The 12,874-nt window shown below is 37.6% G+C and overlaps 1 protein-coding gene across 1 annotated transcript; it reads right to left on the bottom strand.

Moving 5' to 3' along the window:
* Positions 1 to 5,846: 5,846 nt before the first annotated feature.
* Positions 5,847 to 10,452, bottom strand: LOC135644290 (uncharacterized). The gene is made up of 7 exons (XM_065161755.1): positions 9,922 to 10,452; positions 9,299 to 9,560; positions 9,093 to 9,215; positions 8,185 to 8,403; positions 6,333 to 6,666; positions 6,143 to 6,173; positions 5,847 to 6,015 (listed from the first exon to the last, which is right to left on the bottom strand). Exons 2-7 carry the CDS (start codon positions 9,467 to 9,469, stop codon positions 5,847 to 5,849), a joined length of 1,047 nt encoding a protein of 348 aa, XP_065017827.1. The 5' UTR covers positions 9,470 to 9,560; positions 9,922 to 10,452.
* Between the last annotated feature and the right edge of the window lie 2,422 nt (positions 10,453 to 12,874).

The following is a 12,874-nucleotide window of genomic DNA, read 5'->3' as shown; positions in this document are numbered from 1 at the left end:
AGCTTTTGGATTCTTAATTGAAAATTTGCTTCTGATGTTTTTGTCATTAAGAATGCTGCTGTTTAATGATATATTTGGTAAATGTATAAGAGTAAAGACAAGTCTTATCAAACAAGACAAGCATGACAGAAATGAAATAAATCAATGAAAGTGTAATGGTTAATAGAAACTAAAGTGGAATAAAGGAAATACACTTACGAGTTGCAGGGGTTACGTTAGGTCAATGACAAAGCAATAGAACCAGTTGAGATGGTAAGTATTGTACAAGAAAAAATTGAAGCATTTAAATTTATCAAGATCGATGTTTTAGTTCACAATGTATCATCCGGAGGTGCTCAAGTTTGTTCTGAGGTATCCCGAGAAACAGTACCATGGTTTAAGTGCATGAAATATTACTTAGAGGAGTGCAATAATATCACATAACTCCTACAAGAAACAATTAGCATCTGAACTTCCAAAAGCCAAAACTTTAGTAGACCTCAATAACTTGGAAGCAGTTTCACTTTATTATATCAAACTCTTTTACTGCAAACGGTCCTGATAAAAAAAATTTAAAATGTCAAGAACTAACTACCAATAGCTCACAATATCTCTAATGGAAGATTCCTTCAAGAATTGACCAACAAAACCTATGAATATGCAAAAGATGACAATTATATTCTTGACACGGAACCTTTATTTTGCTCAAAATGAGAATAAACAAGTCATATTTTAACCATTCTAGAAAGCAAGAAAGTCTACGGTTATTTTGAATTCAGATGCTCCCGTTTACAGCAAAACATAGATTACACCTATATTCTCGCTAATGTACATGACATACTTGCAGTGAAGATGATCCTCTAGATTATTTTGCAACTAAAGACCAAATATAATACAGAGATGACACTAAGAACAATATTGTAAAGAAACAAGTCCACTTTTTCTTCAATTTCCAAAAATTACAAAACAAGATAGCTTATTCTATGTTCACAGATCGCTTGCCACTATTGGCAGCATCGCAAGTTATTTTATGATATGAAGTTTGTTAATGGGGGGAAGCAGTTTCATGATTAACCTCCACTAATTTCAGGTGAAAATTCCAACCAAAGCAACAACAATTAAAGCATAACAATCATGTTTATACATAAGCTTTAAAGACAACTATTATCAAAAATCAAGTTTCAAGTCCTGATTCATCTAATCTCACCTTTTCTCATGTCATACCTGCTATACAATGTAATTGTCTTTTGATGGCTTTGAAGAAGAATGCTTGATGGCACAATGACCATCATGACAAGAAGTCTGACAACAGCAGGCTTTCAGATGAGGTAATTTGTCTCGCTGCTGTGATGAAATACAACAGATCCAACTGCTGAATTGCTCACCAGCAGATAAAAGTAGGGGCAGGGAGGAGAGAAAGATGGGTTGAGTAATTTTGTTGTATTAAGTCACATTAAAATTATAAAAAGAAAACAAATGCAGGGTCTTGTGACAAATAAGAAGGAAAAATAGAAAAATTAGGAAATAGATGAACATAAAGAACATGCTAAGAAAACCCAACATTATTTTTTTGCATTTTAAATTTATAATTTATCTAAGGAACGGATAATCCTTAAAACAAAATTACATGCAATTCAGACACTTTTGTTAATTAGAATTCTGAAAAGAAAGGGAGAAAAATCACTAATCAGCCTATAGTAGGCACCCAAAAAAGCCTGCAGGTTGCATTTTGTAAGAGTTTGGTTCCAAATGAAAAACTATCAATAGGTCTCTTGAACCAAGCTCAAATCAAAATAAAGCTGGTCAAGAAGGGTGATAAAGTATCTTCTTCCTCCTCATAACTGGTATGTGTTAGAATTTACATTACTTGTTCTTTCATTGTTTCGACTGAAATTTTTGTGACTTAAGTATGTTAAATTGAATCCTCCCCCTTTTTTTACCTTCCATCAACTCTCTTCTCAAATTCTTAAGCCTACCACCCTGTAGGTTGTTCTAAATCACTACCCTTGAATTGATTAAATCAACCACTACCATTGAGTTCATAAAAACTATGAACCCACATCCAATCCAAGTCTATTTCCCAAAGAAAACTATTTCACCTTTGGCTATTGAGTAATGCTAAGAGCAAACAGCCTGGTAAGCCAAGCTTCTCTATCTTTGCCTTCAAATACTATCAATCCTTTCTAAGTAGATTGCCTAGGCAACATCCACGCTCAATAGATGTAGGAATGTCCTCTGCAAGAACTATTTGCTTTTCAGGTTAATTATGCACCATGTCTGATTTTCCATTGTAGAAACATATAACAGTTGATCTTGTGAAACATCCAAGTTCTGCTTCAATTTCTAAAGCAACGTGGTACGCAACTAAGAACAATGGTCAAATGTGTGATCCTAGACCTCTTCCTTCAGCCGAACCATGTGTTTAGCAACCGACAGCTCTTCATGGAATATAAATGTTCTTGTTGCCAGCTCATGAATCTTATCGGTGTCGGCTTCAATTAATCAATCCTCTTCGACAATTTACCAAACCTTAGCCATAATTATCCATCATACCAAAAAAGAAATGTCTACCACATCAAATTCTTCTACTCTGTCCGAATAACGTTCTCTTACCCTTTCTTCTGCTATCATCCTGTTGCTTTGTTACCATGTATGTGTCCTTAAGTTGGTCCCAATCCTTTATGGATCTGGGCAATTTAGTTGGCACAAAATAAAACCTCTGGTGAACCCTTACACTAGTTCAGAAAATTGATTACAGGATCATTGGTTTTATCCTGAATTGGTCCAATCAGCTCGAGAAGTTTAGCACAATATGGGAACAACTCATTGACACTTCAGATGTTAATTGTTAGATGGCTTCTTCAATGAACGTGGACGGTGACATTATTTATAAGAGATTCACCTCTCCATATGGTTGCCAAAAATGGAGGAGGAACTCAGTTATTCTTTTTTTAAAGAGAAAAAAGCAAATAAAACAGGATTAAGAACACAATAAAAAAACATGCATGTACTACCGATCACCATGTCAACATCAAGGATTTTTGTATATGTCATGGTACACAATGATAGCAGATTTAGAAAAATATAATCATCTTCAGAAGGCTAGATTTCAGTAATGTCATAAAAAAACTACATTTTAGTAATCTTTAGGCATAAATTTTATATATGACAATAAGTAGCTCCTGATGATCTTTGTCTGATGTTTTCATATATGATACATGATTAGCCAGAGCTAGACTATTAGAGTTTCTTTTCACAAGTAATCAAAGATGAAAATAGAAAGTTAGAAATTTTGGTGAAATTCAAAATTCATAAATTGAACATTTAGGGGATTTTATCTAGAAAATTGAGTAGTTTTTCTTTAACTTTCTGTTGTAGTTTCAAAAGTTGAGGAAAATAACAAGCTTTAAGTATTTTTTTATTTTTAATTTTAATTTTTCCCCAAATTTAGGTTCCTTTAATATTTTAATTATTTTTATCACAAATCTGATGTTTTTATTACACATTGTCCAATTTGACCAACCTAATGCAACACAAATTTTTATATCCTTGAGCATTCAATCCAGTAAAAGACTTGGTTCAAATTTCATGGACCTTTCTAACAGCAATAAAAAGTTTCATTCACTCTTCATTATATGATTTCACATGCCAATTCTTTGAACACTAGTAGTCCACTTCTTTACAAAAGTTTCATACTTACGTGTTCTCATTCTCACTTCCTTTCCCTGGAAAGCCAAGAGGCAACCTCTAGAATTTCTAATTTATCTTGATAAAATATACTAGAAATCGAACTTAGATGTGTTACAAGGATCTACCAACTGCAAGCCAATCTAGCACTAAACATAAGATTAGTGGGAAAGAGAACATCTGGAAATATAATGAGATAAAACATTAACTGATAATGATACTTCAGCAATATTAGCTACATAGAGCACAATTAAGTTAATCAATGTTAACCTTCATCATCAAACAATAGACTATGGAATTAGATGGAAGCCTCTCCTCAAACAGGCAAACAGAAGTTACTGAACAAGGTACAAAACAACCATTCTCACAAGGTAAGGACAAAGTTAATGGCAGGAATTTAAAGCAGCAGACAACAAAAGCAGAACACAACTTTGTGACATGTGGTTTAGATACTGGACACAGCAACTGATAGTTGATATATCAATGTGCTATTTATTGTCTAAAATCCTAGATGTTTGAAATCCAGATACTGGCTGGAGGATAAGTAATAAGCAGCCTTACTTAAATTGCCACAACACAGTTAAAGGTTCAAAAGAACTTCTCATAATCTTGTGTTGGATGGTCCCAGACCTCCATGAATCCTACAAGTGAAAAATATTGTTAAAATTATAAAACAAAATGTTGTGTAGCAAACACTTAAAACAAACTTGGAAAACTATTTAATATGCTTCAATATCCAAACTTAATCATTCATGTAAAGCAATTTACAATGAATACAACCACACATCAGATGAATCCTCAAGCAAAAAGAGAGAATAAAAAATTAAGTACAACAGTAAATACACTCCATTTTCACCAGCTTATTACCGTAACAAGTATTTCGAAACCATTATGAATTGAGCTTGGAAATGTTTGTGCCAATATGCAAATTCAGCCTAACCCAATTCAGATGATCTGGCATACCTAGTGTTATGAGGTGAACATACTTGGACATGTTTTTGGCATGGCTTATCTTTACAAAATTTGACATAGGTTTTCAAATGACAAGAATTTTGAAAAATGCCTAGTATACGAGACTCTATACTGAGGTTGGGTCTAGGGACCCCTCAAGCTGCTATGTTCATGAAACTTGGTCACCTGGTTGTGAAAAGAGCAACCTCACTGTAATGCCATGACCCAACCTCACAATTGATTCCTACTAATACACACTGTACACAGATAGTGAACCAGAATTTGACAGCACTTAGTTGCACTCGTGTTAGTCTTGCATGTATTTAGTTAACATATAGGTTGTTTATGTACATGTACTAAAGGACTATTGCGAAGGAAACTGAACTTGAACTCAACCTTAGCAAGACTCTCCAGTTGAACTGCCCGCATCCACTATGTAACTGGCTAAGCCAAGGTGGGTTTCAGCTCCAATCATGAATATCCTACATGATTGGCCATTTGGACAGCTTCGTGCTGCTGTATGTCACTACAAGATGCATGTGACAAGGCTTACTTTCACTCGGATGGTGGGAAGATTAATATGCATGGCAGGCATTTGAGGTGTTCCAAGGTCAACCAGGATTGCTAGATGGATTAGGCAAGGCTCAAGATACAATTTCACCACCTGGCACTTTCATATTTGGATTTGAAAGTGGAATCTAGCCCCAAGTCCCACTAAGCACTGGAACTGAGATGAAGGAAGACAGAGTAGGGGACTACTACTCATTCCAAGTTTTTTCCCTATCTTTTGTGTTGTACCAAAATTTTAGCTCTAATCTTATCTACTAAATTTAAATGGCTTTGCCTTCTATTTCATGAAAAGAAAAATCTCATGAACATCCAACAGTAGTAATAACTTGAATTTTAATATGTTAAAGAACTTTCAAAATTCAAATGATTGCAAAAATAAAAAGCTAACTGCTAAGAAAAGACTAATTTTGTGGGGGGAAAACAAAAATAGAAGTGAATTACTAGCACTAATCAAAGTTAACTCCTGAAAAATGATAATTTGTAAAGAAAACAACAAAAACTGCAGCAAATAATACAAACCTATATCTCCAAGAGATCCATATATTGAATCATCAACACCAGGAAACCCCTAAAAACAGACAAAAAAGAAAAAAAATAGCAGATTTATATTTGTAACAGGATTATATGAAAGAACAGAAAGATTATCTTCAAGAGATTAACTAGCAGAAGAAGAATTTAATCTGAAGAACAGGATTTCTGTTAACAAGCCATGCATATACCTCAGCACCATGAAGATCAATTCCAACTTGAAGGTTATTAAGGTCTGCTTGTACTGATGGGCTGCATGACATATCAGCTCCCAGGTAGTCAGAAATGGCTAGACTGTAGCTGTTCATAATCATATATAGACTGACCACAGTCACTTCAAACAACTTTTGTGTATAAATAAGCGTCTAACATGAAACGTTTGATGCTTCTTTTGCTTATTTTGGAGAAATGCTTACAGCAAACTTACCAAGTGGTGCACTTCTTGAGTTCCTCAAAAACTAAATAACCGATGAGGTTACTATAAATGGCATCAGATAATACCAATTTTAACTCCAGATATAAGTGCTAAATAGAGACGAAACAACTGCTTTCCAACTGCTGTCTTGCTCTCTTTCGAGTTAGAAAACGCTCTCTTGCTGAAGCCAATGCGTCATCACCTCTCGTGTAACGTTCAGTTGATTGATCCACAGCTGCCAATTTATCACCATCATCGTAACCTTTTACGGTTACATCTGATGTTGTTAACTCTACAGCTTGCTCAGAGTTGTTCTGTGTATGACTAGAAGTCTTGGCTTGAGTATCAACTTTCTCTATATCCCGAGTATAATCTGTCTGTGCATTCTTCTCACTAGGGCCATGTTCAGGTACCGCTGAAGTGCCTCCGGGTGGCTTTTGTTCCTTCCGTTTTGTGGCATCTTCTGATTGAGCACCAAAAGCTACATTCTCACCGAGCCCAAAGTAAAAATCGCTCAAGTCACTCTTCTTGGTTACCTACATGAAGCAGTCATGTCGGTTACATTAACTGATTAAAGAAAAGAAATGGGTGCTGCATAATGAAATTTAATGACCATGATAACCAACTAAAAAAGTAAAAGCATCGAAGAGAAGTGTGATCACTCCTGAGAAATAATGAAATTGCTAGTCCCACTTAATTGCAACATAAAACAACTTATCACTCAAATACTAGTCAAATTTAAATTGCATCATTGCTGAAAGCAGCCATTTGAATTGGATTCGACATACAATAACTAGAAGCCTTCACTCATAATGGATCTTCTTGCACTATGGTTGATAACATAAAAGAAAATTCACATTAAGTTTCGGAACATTAAACATACGTATTGTCACCAGAAGGACCAATCTTACTGGCTAAGCGTAAAAAAATTATGGTGCTCCATGTTTCACAATAACATGAGAACCATCATAAGTCTTGTCCTCTCCTAAGTCTTGCCCTAACTGATGTTAAAGACATGAACCATGCTGATCATAAGTTAGCCAGGTTGTCAAATCCACTCAAACCCTCAAGACACCTCACTGTGCTTCATAATTGGAAGATTATAGTTTATAAGACTACAAGTGTCACATATCTTAACACGATGTGATCTGATAGCCTATCTGACTAAACTGGGTATGAATCAAACCCCTAACCAAAACTGTCCAAATTCTGATCTGATCAAGGTTTTAAAAATCGAGATGAAGGTCAAGACTGGTAAACAAGAAGGGGATAATAATGCAACAATTGGTTGGGACAATATGGTTGGAGTATTGGACAAAGATGATGATAGGATAAGGTCACAGAAAAATTAAAATCAATACAAAAACCAAAATCAGATAAATTCAATTTTTATGGAAAAAATCAAAATTACCACCAAGCTTATATTAATAGATGACTAAGATGTGAACCTTGGATGCAATACTTTTACCAAGGTCTCATTCCATGTGGCCAACACCAAATAGCATCTAATACTTGATAGCTAATATTAGAATTCATAAATTAGCTAATAGATAAATTCAATAATTATGCTCACAAATGCAATACTCCCGAAGGCGAAATATACACTTAATAACTTTCATCACTATAAATCTACAAAAGTTATCGAAAGTATTTCTATCTGATGTTAATACCAAAAGGATTTAAATTTAACAAAAGAAGATGACACAAGTATGTACAACAGGACTCCAAATTGGAAGCACATTCAAACAATAAATTGATAAGTTCTAATAAAAGTATTACCATGTTTCATGACCCCGACAAACTCATGGTTTTGACTTCTTAAAAAAGTCCAGATAAACATACAAAAGGCAATTGCTGATGAGCTGATTCTACAACAATGAAGTGATTTTAAGCTTTTATTCTTCCACCAGAGAAAAACAAAATCAATTGTCGAATACACCACATTTTGTTGAACAGTGGATGTTTTTTATGCACAAAAGGTTGCATAAATCACATTACATATGCAACAAGAAAAATAAAGCAAAGCAGCAAAAAGAAAGATATGAGCCACTTACATCATCTCTTTCTTCACGAATTTGGCGCAGCCTCTCTTCGTCCAACCATTTAGCTTGTTCTGCTAGCTTTTTCTTGTAGGCACCGGTTACAAACTTTTCCTTATCTGCAAAAAGGTGATCATCCTTGCTCCTCTCTTTCAGCAGCTTCCTCTCATATACAATTTCATGTTCCCGCTCACGTTGTTTTGCTTTCTCCATAAGTGTTTCTATATACTTTGACTGCAACCAAGATCAAACACAGACATAAAATTTTTAACTTGCATTCTTAATCGTTAAGCACTCAAAAAATAAGGTCGATCCTCTCCCACAATTTAGGTTTAATACAAAAAGGATGCCGCCGAAAAAGAACTGCCGAATTAGGATTTTTAAATTCACATCATACTTGAACAAAGCACAATTGAAAATTAAAATGCTAATTATTGTGCCAAAGCAAACATACAAAGTCCACAAAGCTTTACTTTGTATCCTATTATTGATCTGAATTTCAACCAAAATATAATTCAATACTCTTTGTACGAGAGATCGACTAACTTGAAAAAGAAAAAAAAACTGGAAAAGGTATCCCATGTTTATTTCAAGAAAGGAATGGAGAAGATACGATAAATAATCACCGTCACACCTGCCCCACCCTGAACACGAGGGAAAACCAATTTCAAAAAGAGTAATAAGGTGAGTTCGTTTTGTAGAGTATCCGACTTTGGATACATATCTAAGAAATCTTCTTGGAGCCCAATTATCATCGTCATAGTCTCATCTAAAAGATCACTTCTTTCAATTTGATCATTCGAAATGACCATGAAAGAAGGGAATAAAGAGGTCTCACATAAGACTGAAACGTAATTCCATGCGATCATCAGCGTAATCAAAAGGATCATGTTTTCATCCAAACGTAGGCAAAAGTGAAGTACCTTTCTCTCCGTTCGATTCTGAACCTTGGGGCGCGCAATCTTCCCTTTCATCTCGTCGTAAACCCCGTCGTAGTCGAAGACCGAGGGATCCTCTTCCATTGCCTTTTTGTGCTGCTCCTCGATCTACCAAATTCCACCATCAATCAATCAACCCGTAAGTTAATTTACTCATCAATACCAGGAATAAGGAAACCATTTTAAAAAACCTTCCGGAGAGACTTGTTCTTGGACGCCTGCCGTGAGATTTCCCTCTCGATGTCATCCTCGTCGTCGTCGCCGCCGCCGAAAGCGAAGGCAGGAAGGGAAGGGCGAGGAGGAGCTAGCTTCGAGGTCTTCTGCACCAGCGGAAATCGAAGCCGGAGTCCGTAATTCTTCATCCCTCGCGCTCACCGGCTTTCTTCCTCCCCTTCCTCACTCCTATTCGAGGTCCCAATGACCAGCTCCGAGCTCCTTTATGAGGATTGTATTCTGCACATATTCATAAACAGAAACATCCCATACAAACATTATAAATTCACGGACTAAAATCATCAAAACACGAAAGAAAAAAGAAATCCACAAAGCAACATATATGAACTTCTGGAAGTTCTTTCCGTACAAAATCTCGCCATTCCCTTTCACAGGAATAACACTTTCTGTCATCCTTTTCGGAGAGAAGAGAAAAGACATCAATCCGAAATCCATCTAGACCACCACCAAGCACACATGATCGTGGGAGAAAAAAAGGCCACATCAAAACCACAATGGTTCATGTGATCGGATCGGTGTTCTCTTCTTGAAACAAATTTTATCGAGAAGGTAGCAAAGCGACCGTAACAGAAGTGCGCACCTCGTAGGCAGCAGCAGCAAAAAGCGGAGAAGAAAAGCCCAATATCAGATCAGTAGGGGGATTAGGGCTCGGAGGGGCTCTTGATATGGATGGGCGTAAGGAAGAGGACGCGAAAGGAGTGACGGCGGAGGGATCGAGGATATGTGCGGCGGAGATCTCAGATCGCGAGACGACGTCAATTTATCGAGGCCCTCTGGGTTTGATTTCGCTCAGGTCCTCCCTATCTTCTCAATCGCTGCGAGTCTCGAAACCTTTGGACGGATCCGCCTAGTCTGTAATCGTTTCTGCTCAGATATCCTACACAGGCGGAGCTGTGTACTCTCAGACTCCACAAGAATTAATTGCATCAACGCCAGCCATATTGACCTGTTTAAAGCCTTTACCAAATATATATTTATATTTATATACACATGAATCATATATAACTTGACATTGTATATTTTATTGGAAGACAGCAAACATAATAGAATATATTATTGATAAATGATCATTGCTTGACACTTAATTAATTATCACCGATGTAGATAGGCATTAGATCTCTGATGGACCATACAGGATTGTGCTTGTGTTAATATATTTTTGTACCAGGTTTTTCTAGATTTTATGAGTCTTTTCTAGAAAATATCATTTTTGAATATTAAAAGGATTATATAACATAAAGCGAAGAAGATAATTAAGATTTTCTTTTTTTAAGGTTTTTGGAGTTGAAGTTAAGTCTGGCGATGAGTTGGCCGAATCAAGCTAGATTAGTGGAGGATAGTTGGTCTACACAATACCGCCACAGGTGAGAGCTAAGTGATAGAGCAAATCCTTCTATATTAGAATTAGAAATCGGGTGAAGTGTGGATCTTAGTATAAATCGATTCAAGTTTGTTTTAATTAGGAGCTCAAAACTGTCAATTCCCGGAATTCCGGGATCAAGCGGTTGCAACAACTGACTAGGGCGGTTGCACTGCCTGGTAGAGCTCGAAGACTGAGCCTCTAGGCGGTGCCACCTCTGTCAGGGGCGGTTGCACCACTATGCCAGAGCTCGATGACCGAGCTCAGACGGTTGCACCTCCTGATTGAGGCGGTTGCACCGCCTGGCAGAGCTCGAAGACTGAGCTCATGCGGTGCCACCTCCTGTCAGGGGAGGTTGCACCGCCCAGTCTCGCTTGGAGACTGAGCCCAGGCGGTGCCACCTCCTGGCTGGGGCGGTTGCACCGCCTAGTCTCGCTGGGAGACTTAGGCCAAGCGGTGCCACCTCCTGGCTTGGGCGGTTGCACCTCCCATAGCAATCAGGGTCCGAATGGGTTGATCCATTCGGCCCAATTTAGGTTTTTTAGGGGCCCAATTGCCCCAAGATTAAGTTAATGGGATCACCTCCCATTTCCAACTTAATCATTGTGCTAACTACGATAATTCCTAAGATAATTTCTACAGCTTGCTCCGGTGTGTCAATCGCTTCTTCTGGCGAGCTTCCGGCGAACTTCTGTCGATCATCCGATGAACCCTCGGTGATGCTCCTACGGACTTCCAGCAAACTCTTGGACTTGCGACGATCCACTTGGCGAGTTCCGACGAGCTTCTTTGGCAAGCTTATGGACTTCTCGAATTTGTTCCCACAGAACCTCCGACAACTGTCTGAACTTCCGTCGAACTCTCGAACTCCCAACGTGATCATTGTCTTGACTCCGGCGCAACTCCTGCTGCATGTCTTACTTTCATCGCAGTTAATCCTGCACATGTAAACAAAAGCTTCGATCGAGACAATTAATCCTAAGCAATTAACCAAGTTGTCCTGCATGTCATTGGTCCCTCGACGCTTCGTCTGATTCTTCGGCGCATCGTCCTTTCCTGCGGCCTATTGCCCAATCGGCCAGTTGACTTCGCAACTCCGATATCTTTGGCACAATACCCACTCTTCTTGGTCCGATGCCCGAGTCCACGGCCCGAAGCCTTCTGTCGATACGTCGACCGATCCACCGGCCCGACGTCCAATCTTCTGACATGTTCCTCCAGCACAACATGATTTTCCTGCTTTAATTGTCTCATCCCGATCGAGGCATCCCGCGTCACTCAAAACGCAGATTAAATCATAAACATATATCAAGTAGTTTCATCATCAAAATACGAGATTCAACAAGACTCCTTTATGCCCTTCTTTCATGGTCATTTCGAATGATCAAAAGAAATACACTCATTATTGTTAAAGCCTCTGTCACGCGGATCGGATTCGATCTTAAACCCGATAATAGTTCTTAATAGATCCAAATGTACCAATATCCTAATCGGACCTAATCCGGTAAATAGACCATCTAAAACGATGCCAAATGGATCCTTATATCGTATCGGACGTATCATTAATTAGGTGGCAATCGGATCTGGCATATTGATATTTGGTTATTTTAATAGAAGAGAAGGGAAGACTGACGAGACAAAAAGAAAATTACACAAGCGGCTCTCTTTAGAATTTTGATAGCATACAACGATTAAAAGGACGAAGCATCCCACACTTACACGAATCTTAAAAAAATACACCCGTTATTGTTAAAGCCTCTGTCAAGAGGATCGAATTCGGTCTTAAACCCAATAAGAGTTGTTAATGGATCCAGATGGACCAATATCCTAATCGGACCTAATCCGGTAAATAGACAATATAAAACGATGCCAAATGGATACTTGTATCGTATCGGACGTATCATTTATTAGGTGCCAATCGGATCTGACATATTGGTATTTGATTATTTTAATAGAAGAGAAGGGAAGATTGACGAGACAAAAAAAAAATTACACAAGCAGCTCTTTTTAGGATTTTGATAGCATACAACATTTAAAAGGATGAAGCATCCCACACTGACACGAATCTTAAAGAAATACACCCGTTATTGTTAAAGCCTCTGTCACGCGGATCGGATTCGGTCTTAAACCCGATAAGAGTTGTTAATGGATCTAGATGGACCAATATCCTAAT

Source organism: Musa acuminata, chromosome BXJ3-8 (assembly GCF_036884655.1).
Source record: "Musa acuminata AAA Group cultivar baxijiao chromosome BXJ3-8, Cavendish_Baxijiao_AAA, whole genome shotgun sequence".
Classification (NCBI taxonomy): Eukaryota; Viridiplantae; Streptophyta; class Magnoliopsida; order Zingiberales; family Musaceae; genus Musa; species Musa acuminata.
This window is presented reverse-complemented; position numbering and strand designations above follow the sequence as displayed.